The sequence below is a fragment of the Rattus norvegicus genome, chromosome 3, assembly GCF_036323735.1.
Source record: "Rattus norvegicus strain BN/NHsdMcwi chromosome 3, GRCr8, whole genome shotgun sequence".
In the NCBI taxonomy this organism is placed as follows: domain Eukaryota; kingdom Metazoa; phylum Chordata; class Mammalia; order Rodentia; family Muridae; genus Rattus; species Rattus norvegicus.
The window spans coordinates 36,410,406-36,423,439 of record NC_086021.1 but is presented as its reverse complement, the minus strand read 5'-3'; the positions used below and the strand labels follow the sequence as shown (position 1 = coordinate 36,423,439).

General features: G+C 50.1%; 1 protein-coding gene across 4 annotated transcripts in view; it reads right to left on the bottom strand.

The window, feature by feature from the left end:
* Nucleotides 1-13,034, bottom strand: part of Sh2d3c (SH2 domain containing 3C) — a 35,887-nt gene that overhangs the window by 20,752 nt on the left and 2,101 nt on the right. For 2 of the 4 annotated variants that reach the window (XM_039105377.2, NM_001108579.1), the window contains exon 2: nucleotides 10,200-10,662. In XM_039105377.2, coding sequence (XP_038961305.1) covers nucleotides 10,200-10,483 — 284 coding nt within the window. In that variant the 5' untranslated portion in view covers nucleotides 10,484-10,662. Of the gene's footprint in view, nucleotides 1-8,136; nucleotides 8,403-10,199; nucleotides 10,663-13,034 lie in introns of those variants that run through there. The other 2 variants (XM_008761759.4, XM_063284070.1) reach the window with 2 other exon arrangements.

Here is a 13,034-nt window from a genome sequence, read left to right as displayed (position 1 = left end):
GAAGCCTTCCGTGGCCACCACACCTACAACAGCCCTTCAGCCTTCCTCTCTGCCTCCCACCTGCTTCCGTCCTGCTAGCGTCTCCGATCCCTAACTCCAGCAATCATTTCACTTTTATTTCTCAACTGAAAAGTAACAGAGGGGTTGGGGATTTGGCTCAGTGGTAGAGCACTTGCCTAGGAAGCGCAAGGTCATGGGTTCGATCCCCAGCCCCGGGGGAAGAAAAGTAACAGAGCCCCGTGTGAGGGTGTGGACCGTCATTTGCCAGTGAACCCCAGTCCCAGAGCAGTGCCAGGCAGAGGAGACTGGAACTGCAGCTTCGTAGAGTACATAAATAGTAAGCCGGCCAGCCAGCAGCCACCATGCAGTCTTTCTTTTATGCTGAACAACTTGTTCCCAGACAATGGCCTCAAGATTTCCCATCTGCAAAATGGGAATGAAATGTATGCTCAAACACAGGAGCCTAATTCTCAAAACAAAAGAATGAATCGAGAGAGAGAGAAAGAGAGAGAGAGAGGAAAAAAGGAAGGAAAAGAAGAATCTCCTAGTTCCTGAGGCCGAGACTCCCTGTAGCTACTCCCTCTTCTGACATTCCTTCGTTATTAACTTTCCCTGCAGTCTGCAAAAGCACAGGCTTCCAACGCCTTTTCGGTGCTCCCTGTCCAGTGACACTGTAAGTGAGGCGGAGGAAGGAGGCCCTCCCCTGTCCGCTCTGTCCCCTCTTCCCGGGTGAGGTGTCCCATCCCAACATATCCGGCCATTCATGCCCGGAAATCCTCCCATTGCTGGGAACAAATTGTCAGGGACACACTGGGATCAACCCTGTGCTTCCTCCTGCTTCCTGTCCACTTCCTCTTAGGTTTTGGGGCAGGAATACAGCCCTAAAGATGGGGTGCTGCCCAGCTTATGTAGGTGGTCAGAATCAGGGAGGTTGTCCAAGGCAGAGCCACAGGCCAGGGAACTCCCAACCCCTTCACCTCCCTTGCCAGCCACAGATCTGTCACCCCAGTACACAACAGGACTATGTTCACTGATAACCTATGGACATTACTGGCCTGAGAATACCACAGGCCATCCCCCTTCCTTTCATGGCCCTGAGACACACTCACCAACTGCTAGTAGCCCTGTTAAAATGAAAGCTGGCGTACAGTTTCCCTGTGCCCCACTGTCTGGCAGCAGGGGCCCAGCTTCATCAGCCTGGGAGTCCACGTCCCTAAGAGACTCCTGGGGTTGGCTCCTCATGGCCACGCCCACACGCACCATTACATGGGCTGCTCCAGCCAAGGCCAGATGGTAAGTACCCCCAGCACCAACTCCTAAGGGTCTCTGCTCTGTTTGGTTGGTTTTGTTTTTTGAGACAGGGTCTCTCTGTGTAGCCTTGGATTCCCTGGAACTCACTCTGTAGACCAGGCTGAACTCGAACTCAGGGTTCCATCCACTTCTGCTTACCAAGTGCTGAGATTACAGGCATGGGCCACCATGCCCCACTGGGCTTTGCTTTTTCTGTTCCCTCCATACATCGGCTTACAACAGTGTTGGGAATCTAACAATCATCCGGTGTGTTGTATGTGTCTATGTGTCTATGTCTCTGTGTCTGTGTGTGAGTATCTGTGTGTCTGTGTGGGGGTGTCTGTGTCTGTGGGGGTGTCTGTGTGTCTGTGTGGGGATGTTTTTTGTCTGTGTGTTAGCGTATATGTGTGCCTGTATCTGTTGGGGTGTTTTTTGTCTGTGTGTTAGTGTGTATGTGTGTCTGAGTGTGTGTGTGTGTGTGTGTGTATGAGTGTGTATCTCTCTCTGTGTGTGTCTGCCTGTGTGTATGTGCATATGTCTGTGTATTCATGTGTGGGTGTGTGAGCATGTATCTATGTGTATGTCTGTCTGTGTAGTTGTCTGTGTATCTGTTGGTGTGCATGTGTGTCTGTGTATTCATGTGTGTGTCTCTGTATATGTTTGTATGTGTATGGTATGTGTATATGTATGTGTCTGTGTATTCATGTGTCTGTATTCATCTGTGTGTGTCTGTGTACTCGTGTGTGTGTGTATTCATGTGTATGTCTCTGTGTATGTTTGTATATGTGCATGGTATGTGTGTATGTATGTGTCTGTGAATCCATGTGTCTGTGAATTCATGTGTCTGTGTATTCGTGTGTGTGTGTCTCTGTGTATGTCTGTGTATTCATGTGTATGTATCTGTGTGTCTGTGTGTCCGTGTGTGTGTGTCTGCATGTGCATGTGTGTGAATGCAGGCCCATGCATACCACTGTACTCATGTGGAGATCAGAGAATCTCCCACCAAGCTGGGTGTCAATCTTTGACTCGAACCTTGATTGGGGTGGGCTCCCTGTGTTGGCTTCCTACTGCACTCACCATGCCCGCTGGCCAGCAAGCTTCTAAGGACTCTCCTGTCTCTGTCTCCCACCTCCCATTAGGAACAGAGATTGCAGATTCTCCTGCTATGCCTCTGGCTGTTCTGTGGGGACTCGTGTCCCCACACCGATGAAAGAAGTGCTGTAGTGACTGAGCCATCTTCCCAGCTGTAGCACCTCTTATATGACAAGGAGCACTCCACCACTGAGCCACGAACGTCCTCTGGACACGCCTCCTCTCCCTCCTCACCCTTCCTCCATTTCCGGCCTCCATAAACTATTTCCAAAGAACTCCAAGGTCTGCGACCCCTGGCCCTTTGCACCTGACATTCCCTCTGCCGAGCTGTCCTGTGTGCCTGACACCCACGGGCCGGGGGAGCTCCAGCCCAGCCTTCAGCTCTCGAGATCTTTTTAGAACTCGCTCCCTTTCATTGGAATGATCAAACCCAGAAATCAAAGTGCTCCGAGAATTCACTCATTATTTCTTACGCTATATAATACTTAAAAGGCACCTCCCCTGTAATGTTAGTGGTGATATCAGTTAACAGGCAGCAGTGACGACCGAGCTAAGTCGGGTCCATGTGGCAGTGGTTGGTATTCATTACTTAAATAACCGGTCCTGTAATTGCCTGTATTAACTGATTTGCTCTGATAACCGACACCATGCATTGCATAGATCTGTTTAATTAATTGCATTAATGAGTAGTAATTAGCACCCATTATCCTTTATTTTCCTAATGCGTGTTGGAAGCAGAACCTCACCTTCAGGGACCTCTGGCCTGAACGGGAAGGAAGAGTGAGCTCCCACAAGGATCCTGGAGAAGTGGAGGAGGAGGCTGCCCCACCCCTCTGCCGGGTATGGCTGCCCCCTCTGTCTCCGAGTTTCTTCCTTTGGGCCTCAGGGTCTGGTCATAGGGCCTGAGAAGACAGATGCCCAGTTCCGCCACCTGCTTTCCTGTCTCTGAGGCTTGGCTTCCTCATCTTCTGAGGGAGCATCATGTCTGCCTGGAAGGCCATGATGTTCACGTGAGGGTGAGCGCCAGGTCCCTTTGCCAGGGTGGGCTCCAGCTCCCAATGCCGCTCTCCTGGAGTATTAGAGCTTCTCTTTGCACAGACCCTGTTTCTGTTTTGTTTAGTTTTGTTATGTTTTCAAAATAGAAATCTAGGCTTGTCTCAAACTTGCTGTGTACCCAAAGCTGGCCTTGAACTCCTCACCCTCCTGCTCCCACTTTCTAAGTACTGGGTGGGATTTTAACAGGTGTTTGCTATTATATATGGTTGGCTTGTCTTGAGATTTTGAGACAGAGTCTCCCTCTCTGTAATTCAGGGTGGCCTTGAACTCACAATCCCTCTGGCCATCTTTCTCTAAGTTTTGCTCATCCCTCATGTAGAGTGGCAGTGGGTACCTTCTGCTGGGTGCCTGCAGCTTCAGTGGCCTAAGTGGAGAATTCTGGGGGATGGGGGGAAGAAGCAGGGTCTCTTCTGGGACAGCAATAGCCATGGGAGCTAGAATCTCTGCCAGGAGTCTCTGGGATTAATTCCCTGCCCTGCTGCCCTGCCCCATAGTACAGGCTACCACTGGGCCAGCCACATCCCTGAGTCCTCCTGCTGTGGGGAGCCATTAGTAAAGGTGGCTGGGAGTCTGCCAGAGAGAGCTAAGAGCTGCAGGGAGGCCCTTGGAGAGTGCGGACAGAGCCTCCGCTGACTGTGAGGGCTAACACAGTACAGCAGGGAGAGCCCAGCTGAAGTGGGGCGCCTGGCCCAGGCACAGAGAACAGACGACCGACCGTTGAACCGCTGATGTGGTCTGAGGTCTGTGTCTGTTGTGTCCCTCATATGGAGTGACATCCCTGGAAATGAGGAGCCAATCCCAAGTGGAAACAGAAGGAAGCTTGGGAGGAGAACAGGAGATAAATAGCATTTCACTCAGACAGCAGAGAGACAGTACTGGGACCAGGAAATGGTGTGGGAAGCACTTGGGGAAGATCCTTGGGGATTCTGAAAGGCACCTAAACAGGAAGCAGAAAGTTGTGACCCTGAATGAGACCCATTCATTCCACAGGACTCAGTTTCCCCTTCTATAGCATGAGCAACTGCCATGCATTGGACGTCACTGGTCCACATCCAGGTCTTCTGGCTGACATCCTATCTAGTCTTCACCATCAGGAGAAATTGAGGCTCAGAGGGACCCATGCCTGGTTGGCGCCCCCCCTCCACACAGGTCCAGCAACCTGAAAAAAACGGTCCCCTGAGGGTTGAAAGCAATGTCATTTGAGTGGGAGGTCAGTGTGGGGAACAGCTCATCTTTCCTAAGATAGGTTCCCACAGCCCAAGGCATCTTGGGGTCTCTCGGACTGTGAGAAAGTCTCCACAGGAAATGAGAGCCAGGAGCAGCTGGGCCCCTTCAGAAGACATGGACCAGCCGCCCTGAGCCCAGGGAGGCTGTGGATGCTGGGCCCACAGCGACTCCCCCCTCCACGGGTAATCGGGTAATAGCTACCAGATGCCCGGCAGCTAACGTCACTCTTCAGGGCCAAGAGGGTCGTGGGACTCTGGGGAGACTTGGAAATTCTTGAACCAGAATCAACATTCCAAAAGGAAATCAGGAAGGGGAGGGGGTGTCCTGGCCTGTTTGCAGTGCCCGGCACTGGGGCTGGGACAATATAGGGTGCCCTACCTCTCTTTTAGGATGTCATTTATCCCCAACCTCAGTGTCCTTCTAAGCAGCCTTCTTGGGCTGTCTGGGAGGATGGCAAAGGACATTCAACATTAGGTATTACAGAGCAGGACAGAGCTAAGTTCAGATCCCAGCAGATGGGCCCAACCTCCTGGCTACGTGAGGCTGAGGACAAAAGGCTGGACACAGGCAGGAGACACTCAGTGGGTAGAGTGCTTGCTTAGCATGCAGGGGGTCCTAGGTTCCATCTAGGGCACCCCATAATACCAGGTATGGTGGTGTACACCCAAAATCCCAACACTTGAGAGGTAGATACAGGAAGGTCAGATGGTCATGATCACCCAAGGCCAGCTTGGGCTATATAAGCCCGACTCAAAAAATAACAACAAAAAGTTTTACCATACCTGCAAGGAAAAAGACTCTCCTGAACAAGACTGAGTGGGGCCCGGACCTATTTGCTCTCTGCTTTCTCCTCCCATCCTCTGTTCCAGACTTTCTGATCTCTGCTGATGAGCAAATCGACTGAAGATGCTCCCAGCCTGAGCTGGGAAGTCCTGAGACTTCATATGGGCCGTTCTCACACTTTGGCTCACTTTCCCCAGACAGCAAATGTATTTGCTCCTTCTTTCTTTATCCAATTATCTTCCCTTTCTAACTGGCTGGGTTTGGTTTCAGTTTTTTTGAGATGGGAGTTTCTGTCCTGGCTATTCTGGGACTCAAATTTAGAGATCCGCCTGCCTCTGCCTCTGGGGTGCTGGGATTGAAGGTGCCGCTCCTTTCTAACCTTCCTAAAGTTGCCTCACTAACCCCTTACCCCAAGACCAGTCTCCGCACTTGATTGTAAATCTGCTTGATCTTCTCTTCATGCTCCTGTAACTCATCAATCTGGTTTGCCGTCTGACCCCTCTGCCTCTGGGATGAGGTCTCTATTAGATTCAACCTTCTGTGCTCAGAGCCTAGGACAAATATGAAGCCTGGTATGGCCTTAGGGAGTAATAAAATGAATGGTAGGCTGGTGAATTAGCCCAGAGAGTGAAGAGCTTGTGCTTTGATTGATTTGAGTATGGTCCTTGGATCCCACACACAGAAGAGAGCCACAAAGTTGGCTCTGGTCTCCACATAGACACATATTCTGACAGAGCCTACGCCAATGTAATAATAAGTACAAGTTTTAAAATGTATAAAAAAATTAAAATGAATGACGTGCTAACTCAGCTTAAATGGTGTGACCCTAAGTGTGCTCTTCTGTGAAGGAAGCCCCAATACCAGGGCACTGTGGAAAGCCACTTGAAATAGTGGTAGAAAAAGTCTTTGAGATTTTCTTTGAGAGAGGGACGGATGGCCTGGTAGTTAAAATTTGAGCAAAGAGTTACTCAGGCCTGAGGGCCTGAACTTGGTTTCTCACAAATGTCCAATGTCCCCAGGACAGTCTACTCTATAATCCCAGAAGAGTCCTCCCTATAACCCCAGGAGAGTCCTCCCCTTTAGCCTTGGCCTAACCACTGGGGAACTGGAGCAACAGAGTCACTCACTTTCAGGGCTGATGGGCGCTTGACAGCTGGTAAGTGACCCTGGTTGACACTTCTGTGTGGGTAGGTGAGGTATGTGGGGTCATCTCCAGGCCTGGCCTCCTCTTCTGTGACACTGACTTGGGGGTGAGGGGAGTTCTCTGGACCCTGCTATCTCACTCCCACACCACCACCACCACCACCCGGGCAGAGGGCTGTGTTTCTTGGGCAAAGGACGCAGGCTAGGCTGCTGTGCTCCACTTGGCCAGTTGAAGGCCGGCCCCTCCTGTATCCTTCTGCCTCATCCCCCATGATCTCAGCAGAGACAGGGCACCAGGAAATCCCTGCAGCCTCACCTCTTCCCCTTCCTTCCTCCTGCTCCAGGTGCACCCTGCCTTCCCAGGGTGGGGGAGGGACACCATCTCCCCACCCTGGGCTACTCTGACATCCACTAGAATGGCATCCACTAGAACGGACACTCAGGAAGGCGGGTCCTTTCCTGCTCACTGGCACTCTCAGCTAGCCTTCTGCCTAAACTGGATGGCTACTCAGACAGCATCTGAGACCCCTGTGGGCTCCTGGAGGCCCAGAGGCCTAGCATGGGACAGAGTTAGCCTGATAGCTCCATTGCTCTCCTGACTCCAAGGGACTCCTGTGACAAAACCCCAATAGTCCCTGGAGGTTGGGGCTGGGGTGGAGACACTGGGTCCTAGAGCAGAACAGGCCTTGATCTGGCCTGCTGAACCCACCCCAGAACTCTCAAACAGTCCAGGAGATGGGAGGTAGAGAATCTCAACTGTTTCTCTTGGTCGGGTCCAGGCAGCATCGCCGGGACAAGCCTCCGCCATAACAGCTTGGGCTGAGTGTCAGACTAGACATTTGAAAGGCTTCTCAAGACCTTTCCTCAGAAGCCCTGCCCCTGCCCAAGGGAAAGATGTTCTAGAGCATGATAGCATAAGCCTAGGAGGTAGAGTCAAATTCCTACTTTGACTTCCACTAACTGGGTCAAACAGACAAGCAGACTTTTCTACCTTTACAAAATGGGTTCTCTCTCCAGGATCTGTCAGAAGGTTCGCAGAGAGATCCTGGGTGTGTGCAGAGACAAGGCAGGGAACAGTCACAGCTGAAGGAAAATTCCAGAAGTTGCCAGGTGTGGAGGCTCAGGTCTGTAATCCCTGAACTTTCGGGTGGATGCAGAATGATCAAGAGTTTGAGCACAGCTAGGCATGATGGCCCTGCTCACCTTTCATCCCCGCACCTGGGAGGCAGGCCGATTTCTTTGGGTTCAAGAACAGTCTAGTGAGTTCCAGGACAACAAGGCTAATAGAGAGACCCTATTACACAACACACACACACACACACACACACACACGCACACGCACACACACACACACACACACACACACAAGTTTGAGCACAGCCTGTGTTACATGAGACCCTGCCTCACTCAGTAAGTAAAAAGAAAGAAAAATCCCAGATGTTAAACCCATAATAGTGTGTGTCCGCTGCTTCAGGGACCAGCATCTCCCCACTGGTTCACTCTTGATGTCCGCTTGCCCTCCCTAGAGCCAGTTTGGTCACTCACCTTCGGGCCCCCAGCGCAGAGCACCTTCGGCCCACTGCAGTCATGACTCCTGGTGTTCACAACCTGAAGCCCAGGATCCGGCTCGGTCTAACAACACTCCCGCTAAGACTCGGGCTGGGAGCTACACAGCTCAGAGTAGAACCCTAGGGGCAGGGCCAGACCTGAAGACCACGCCCTAGACATGCCTCCCGTCCGTAGGATCCAAAGTAAAACAAACCGTCCTCGAACTTGCTCCTCTCTAGCTCCTCCTCCCCTCCCTGTCAGTCACTATCTGGGCTGGAGAAGGACGCGCCCCCATCCGAACACAACCCCTGCCACTCCCTGCTGCGCTCCAGCGAACCAATCAGTGTCTCTGAGTGGGAGGAGCCAAGCTACTTGGGAACTCTCAGACCTGGGGAAAGGAACCTCACAGGCTCGGGGATCTGGCCCTCTTGCATTAATAAGATCCTTAATTGCAGAATGAAGTCGAATTTTGGAAAGGGTAGCTGGAAAAGGCAGCCGGAGACAGCGAGAGATGGTGGGAAAAGCTTTAATTTTATTAATTATGAAAATAGAATTTCCCAAGCCAGGAGATGGTGTTTTGGGGGAGGCAGGTGCACATGCCACCACATACCAGTCGTCTTCCTTCACCATGTGGATACTGGGGATCAAACTTACACTACCACTTGGCAGCATATGTCTTTACCAACTGAGCCATCTTGCAGGCCCGCAATGTATTTATATCTATCTATGCATGAACTCAACTTATGGGGTCCAATAAGCAAATTCCTTGATAAGTGGCTTTCTAGACAAGGCATCAGCCACGTCGGCCCCCAGAACCAAAGACGCTGAGTGCTTGCTGGAGTGTGTACTGGTCTCTGAGTCAGCTGGGTCTCAGTTCCAACACAGCTTGGTTACTAGCAGGATGGATGTTGAACCTGGCCGGGGCAGTTGAAACCAGCTTCCTTAACCTGTTTCCTCCTCTGCTGTAGAAACAGTTTATCTCTAGCTAGTTTTCTTTTGAGAATTAGTTACAAATGTTTCCAGAGAGTGCCTAGTTTGTGGAAAGCTCTTGGGTGTTCCTTCTCCCACGCTGTTTATCTCCCATCTTTCCTTCCATGTTTTCCAGGGTGGCTGGGGACGCCATATAAAGCCAAGAATCACCCTGAACTGCAAATCCTCTGTCTTGAGGCTCCTGAGTGCCACCATACCAAGTTATGTGGTGACAAAAACTGTGCTGGATATGTCAGCTTTACACAAGCTAAAGCATCTGAGAGGAGAGAGCCTCTATTAAGCAAACGCTTCCATAAGATTTGGCTGTAAGTCAGATGGTGGTGGCACATGCCTTTAATCCCAGTAACTAGGAGGCAGAGGCAGGAGGATCTCTGTGAGTTCCAGGACAGCCAGGTCTACTGGGTAAGCGATTTCCAGGACTGCCAAGGCTACCCAGAGAAACCTTGTCTCCAAAAAACAAAACCAAACAAAACAAATTGGGGCTGCAGGCAAGCCTGTGGGGGCTTTTCTTAATTAATGATTGATGGGGGAGGGCCCAGCTCATTGTGGGTGGTGCCTGCCCTTGGTGGTCCTGGGTTCTATAAACTGGCTGAGCAAGGCATGAGAAACAAACTAGTAAGCAGCACCCTCCATGGCCTCTGCATCAGCTCCTGCCTCCATGTTCCAGCCCTGTTTGAATTCCCATCCTGACTTCCTTTCAATGATCAACAGTGATGTGCAAATGTGAGCCAAATAAACCCTTTCCTCCTCACACTGCTCTTTGGTCATGGTGTTTCACTGCAGCAACAGAAACCCTGACTAAGGCAGAGATCAAACCCAGGGCTTCCTGTGTAAGCACTCAGCAAGCACGCTACCAACTGATCTACATACCTAGCTCGCTCTCTCACTTTATTTCCTTTATTTTATTTCCTGTTTTGAGACGGGGTTTCATTCTGTAGCTCAGGCTGACCTAAAACTCATAGCAATCCCCCAGCCTCGGCTGCCTTCAGGCTGGGACCACAAGATGTACCACTCCATACACCCTAGCCTTTTATTTTCAGCCCAGATGTGTGTGCCCTGTTGGCACTTACCTTTCTGGGTACGCATCCCCAGGGATTTGCTTCTCCGCTGTGTCTACTGTGAGGCCCGCGAGTTTCCTCATAGGGTCCACTTCTACTGCTGAAGGTGTGGTGTCCTCCAGTGGGGTTTCAGTTCCCTTCTCCGCCTCCTTGGCTGCCTCGAAGTCTGGTGGCTCTGGCAGCCCTCGAGACACCAGGTGGGATTCTCGGCTGACTTCCTGGGCCTTCTGGACAGCCTTTTGTTTCTGAGCCTTCTTGATGTTAGGGCGGGGCATGGTGCCCATGTGGCTGTACATGTCACTGGAACGTGCATAGGCAGGAGGACTCTTTGGGAGTGTCACCAAGTCATCCTGTGTGGCTTCAAAGGTGTCAGGCTCCGGACAGGACCGGATGCTAGGGGAGGCTGAAGACCGTCTCAGAGAAAAGGACCGAGGGAGATTGGAAAGGCTCCCGAGGCCCTTGAACTTGAAGAACTCTGGCAAGGGAGGAGGAGAGGAAAAGAGTTAATCACTGAGTTGGCAGAAATGGAGTGACAGTGAGGGTACAAAGGTTCAGGACACCAGAGGTGACTTCTCCTCACTGTTTTCTTTCTCTAAGTTGTTTTTTAAATTCTTTGTGTGTGTGTGTGTGTGTGTGTGTGTGTGTGTGTGTGTGTGTGTGTGTGCAGGGTACATGCATCATGAGTGTGGGTACCCTTGGAAGCCAGAAGAGGGCATCGAATCCCCTGGAGCTGGAGTTACAAGTTGTGAGCTGCTATTCAAAGTGGGTGCCGGAGAGGGAACCCTTGTGCAAGAGGAGCAAAGGCTCGAACCTGCTGAGCTATCCCTCCAAACCCCCTACTCATTCCTACCCTCCCAGAAGTGCAGTGGCATGCAGCTTTGCAATTCACAGCCCTGAACCCAAGCCCTTCTTCCACCTTCTAGCTGTGTGACCTTGGGCAAGTCATTAGACGTCTCTGAGCTCCTTCGCCCACATCAGTAACAAAAGGATCCACCCTATAAGCAGCAAGAGGATTGAAGAAAAGTTAGGTAAATAAAGGGGTAAGGAGGTGACTCTGAAAAATGCCAGCCACACAAGTGAGTGGGTGTGGTGTGTGTGTATGTGAGTGTGTATGGTGTGTGTGAGTGTGTTATATGGTGTGAGTGTGAGTGTGTTTGGTGTGTGTGATGTGATGTGAGTTCGAATCCCTAGAACCCATGTAGAAGTTGGGCACAGTGGTACATGCCTTTCGTCCCAGCGCTCATGAAGCAGACACAGGTGGATCTCTGTGAGCTCAAGGCCAGCCTGATCTACATGATGAATCCCACAACAAGAATTACATACAGAGGCCAAGTCCCTGCCCGCCCCCAAAATAACAAAAAGGGGAAGGAGTTGGAGATGTGATTCAGCAGGTTAAGAGGGCTCACTGCTGCCTGAGAAGACTGGAGTTCAGATCTCAGCACCTCCATTAGTTGAATCCCCCCAGCTCCAAAGGATCCAATATCCAATGCCCATTTCCGACCTCTGCAAACATCCCCCCGCCCCGTGAGTATGAGTGTGTGTGTGTGTGTGTGTGTGTGTGTGTTCATACACGTGCACGTGCACATACGTAAATCTTTACAAAATTAAAGGCTGAGGCTCGAGAGCTGACTTAGCAGTTAGAGGACAATGCTCTTCCAAGGACCCAGATTCACTTTCCAGCACCCACATGGTGACTCACAACCATCTGCAACTCCACTTCCAAGGGAAACAGTGCCCTCTTCTGGCCTCTGGCATCCACGGGGACTATACACATGTGTAGTGCAGACAAACATGAAGACAAACAGACAGACATAACTTGTTTTTGAGATAGGATCTCCCCACAAAGCCCTAGCGGTCCTAGAACTCACTATGTAAACCAAGTTGGCCTCAAACTCACAGAGATCTGCCTGCCTCTGGCTCCCAAGTTCTGGGATTACAGGTGTATACAGGTACCCCCAGCGATGTATTTTTTAAAAATACAAATTTTAAAGAAATCTGTTTTATAAGTAAGATGGCAAGGGATCAAAGAAGATACCTGATGTTGTACCTGATCATACACATGCATACATGCATGAACATGAAAAGAGACATGAACACACACACAAACCTTGTAAATAAATGCTTTGTGTGCTGCCTGCTGTATAAAATATCCTCGAAAAGAGGTAGCAAAAAAAAAAAAAAAAAAGATGACAATGATGACCCAAAATGCCTCCCTCTTGTCAAACAGTGTGAATTCTTAGAATATGCAAACATCCCACTTTCCTTACAAGGAAATTGATATTTTGAGATGTAAAATGAACGGTCTGAGCTCCCACAGCTTACCCCAAAGCCTAGATGTCTGCCTGTGTGTGTGTGTGTGTGTGTGTGTGTGTGTGTGTGTGTGTGTGTGAATATGTATGGTGTGTGGTGTGTGTATATGTCTGTATGTGTGAATGTATGTATGTGGTGTGTATAAGTATATGAGATGTGGGGGTGTGTGTGGTGTATGTTGTATGTGTGAGTGTATGAGGAGTGTAAATGTGTATTGTATATGTGTATAAGTGTTTATGTGAATGTGTATAGTGTGTGAGTACGCATAATATGCATATGTATGTTGTATGAATATGAGTGTGAATGGTGTGTATATGAGTGTGTATGGTGTGTGTATAAGTATATATGTATGTATATGGTATTGTGTATATGAGTATGTATGGTATGTGTGTATGAATGTGTATGGCATGTATGGTATGTGTGTGTAGGTGTGTATTGTGTGTGAGTGTGTATGGTATATGTGGTATGTGTGTATGTGAGTGTTTATGGTGTGTGTGTGTATGGGGTGTGTGATGTGTTTGAGTATGTTGTATAGTG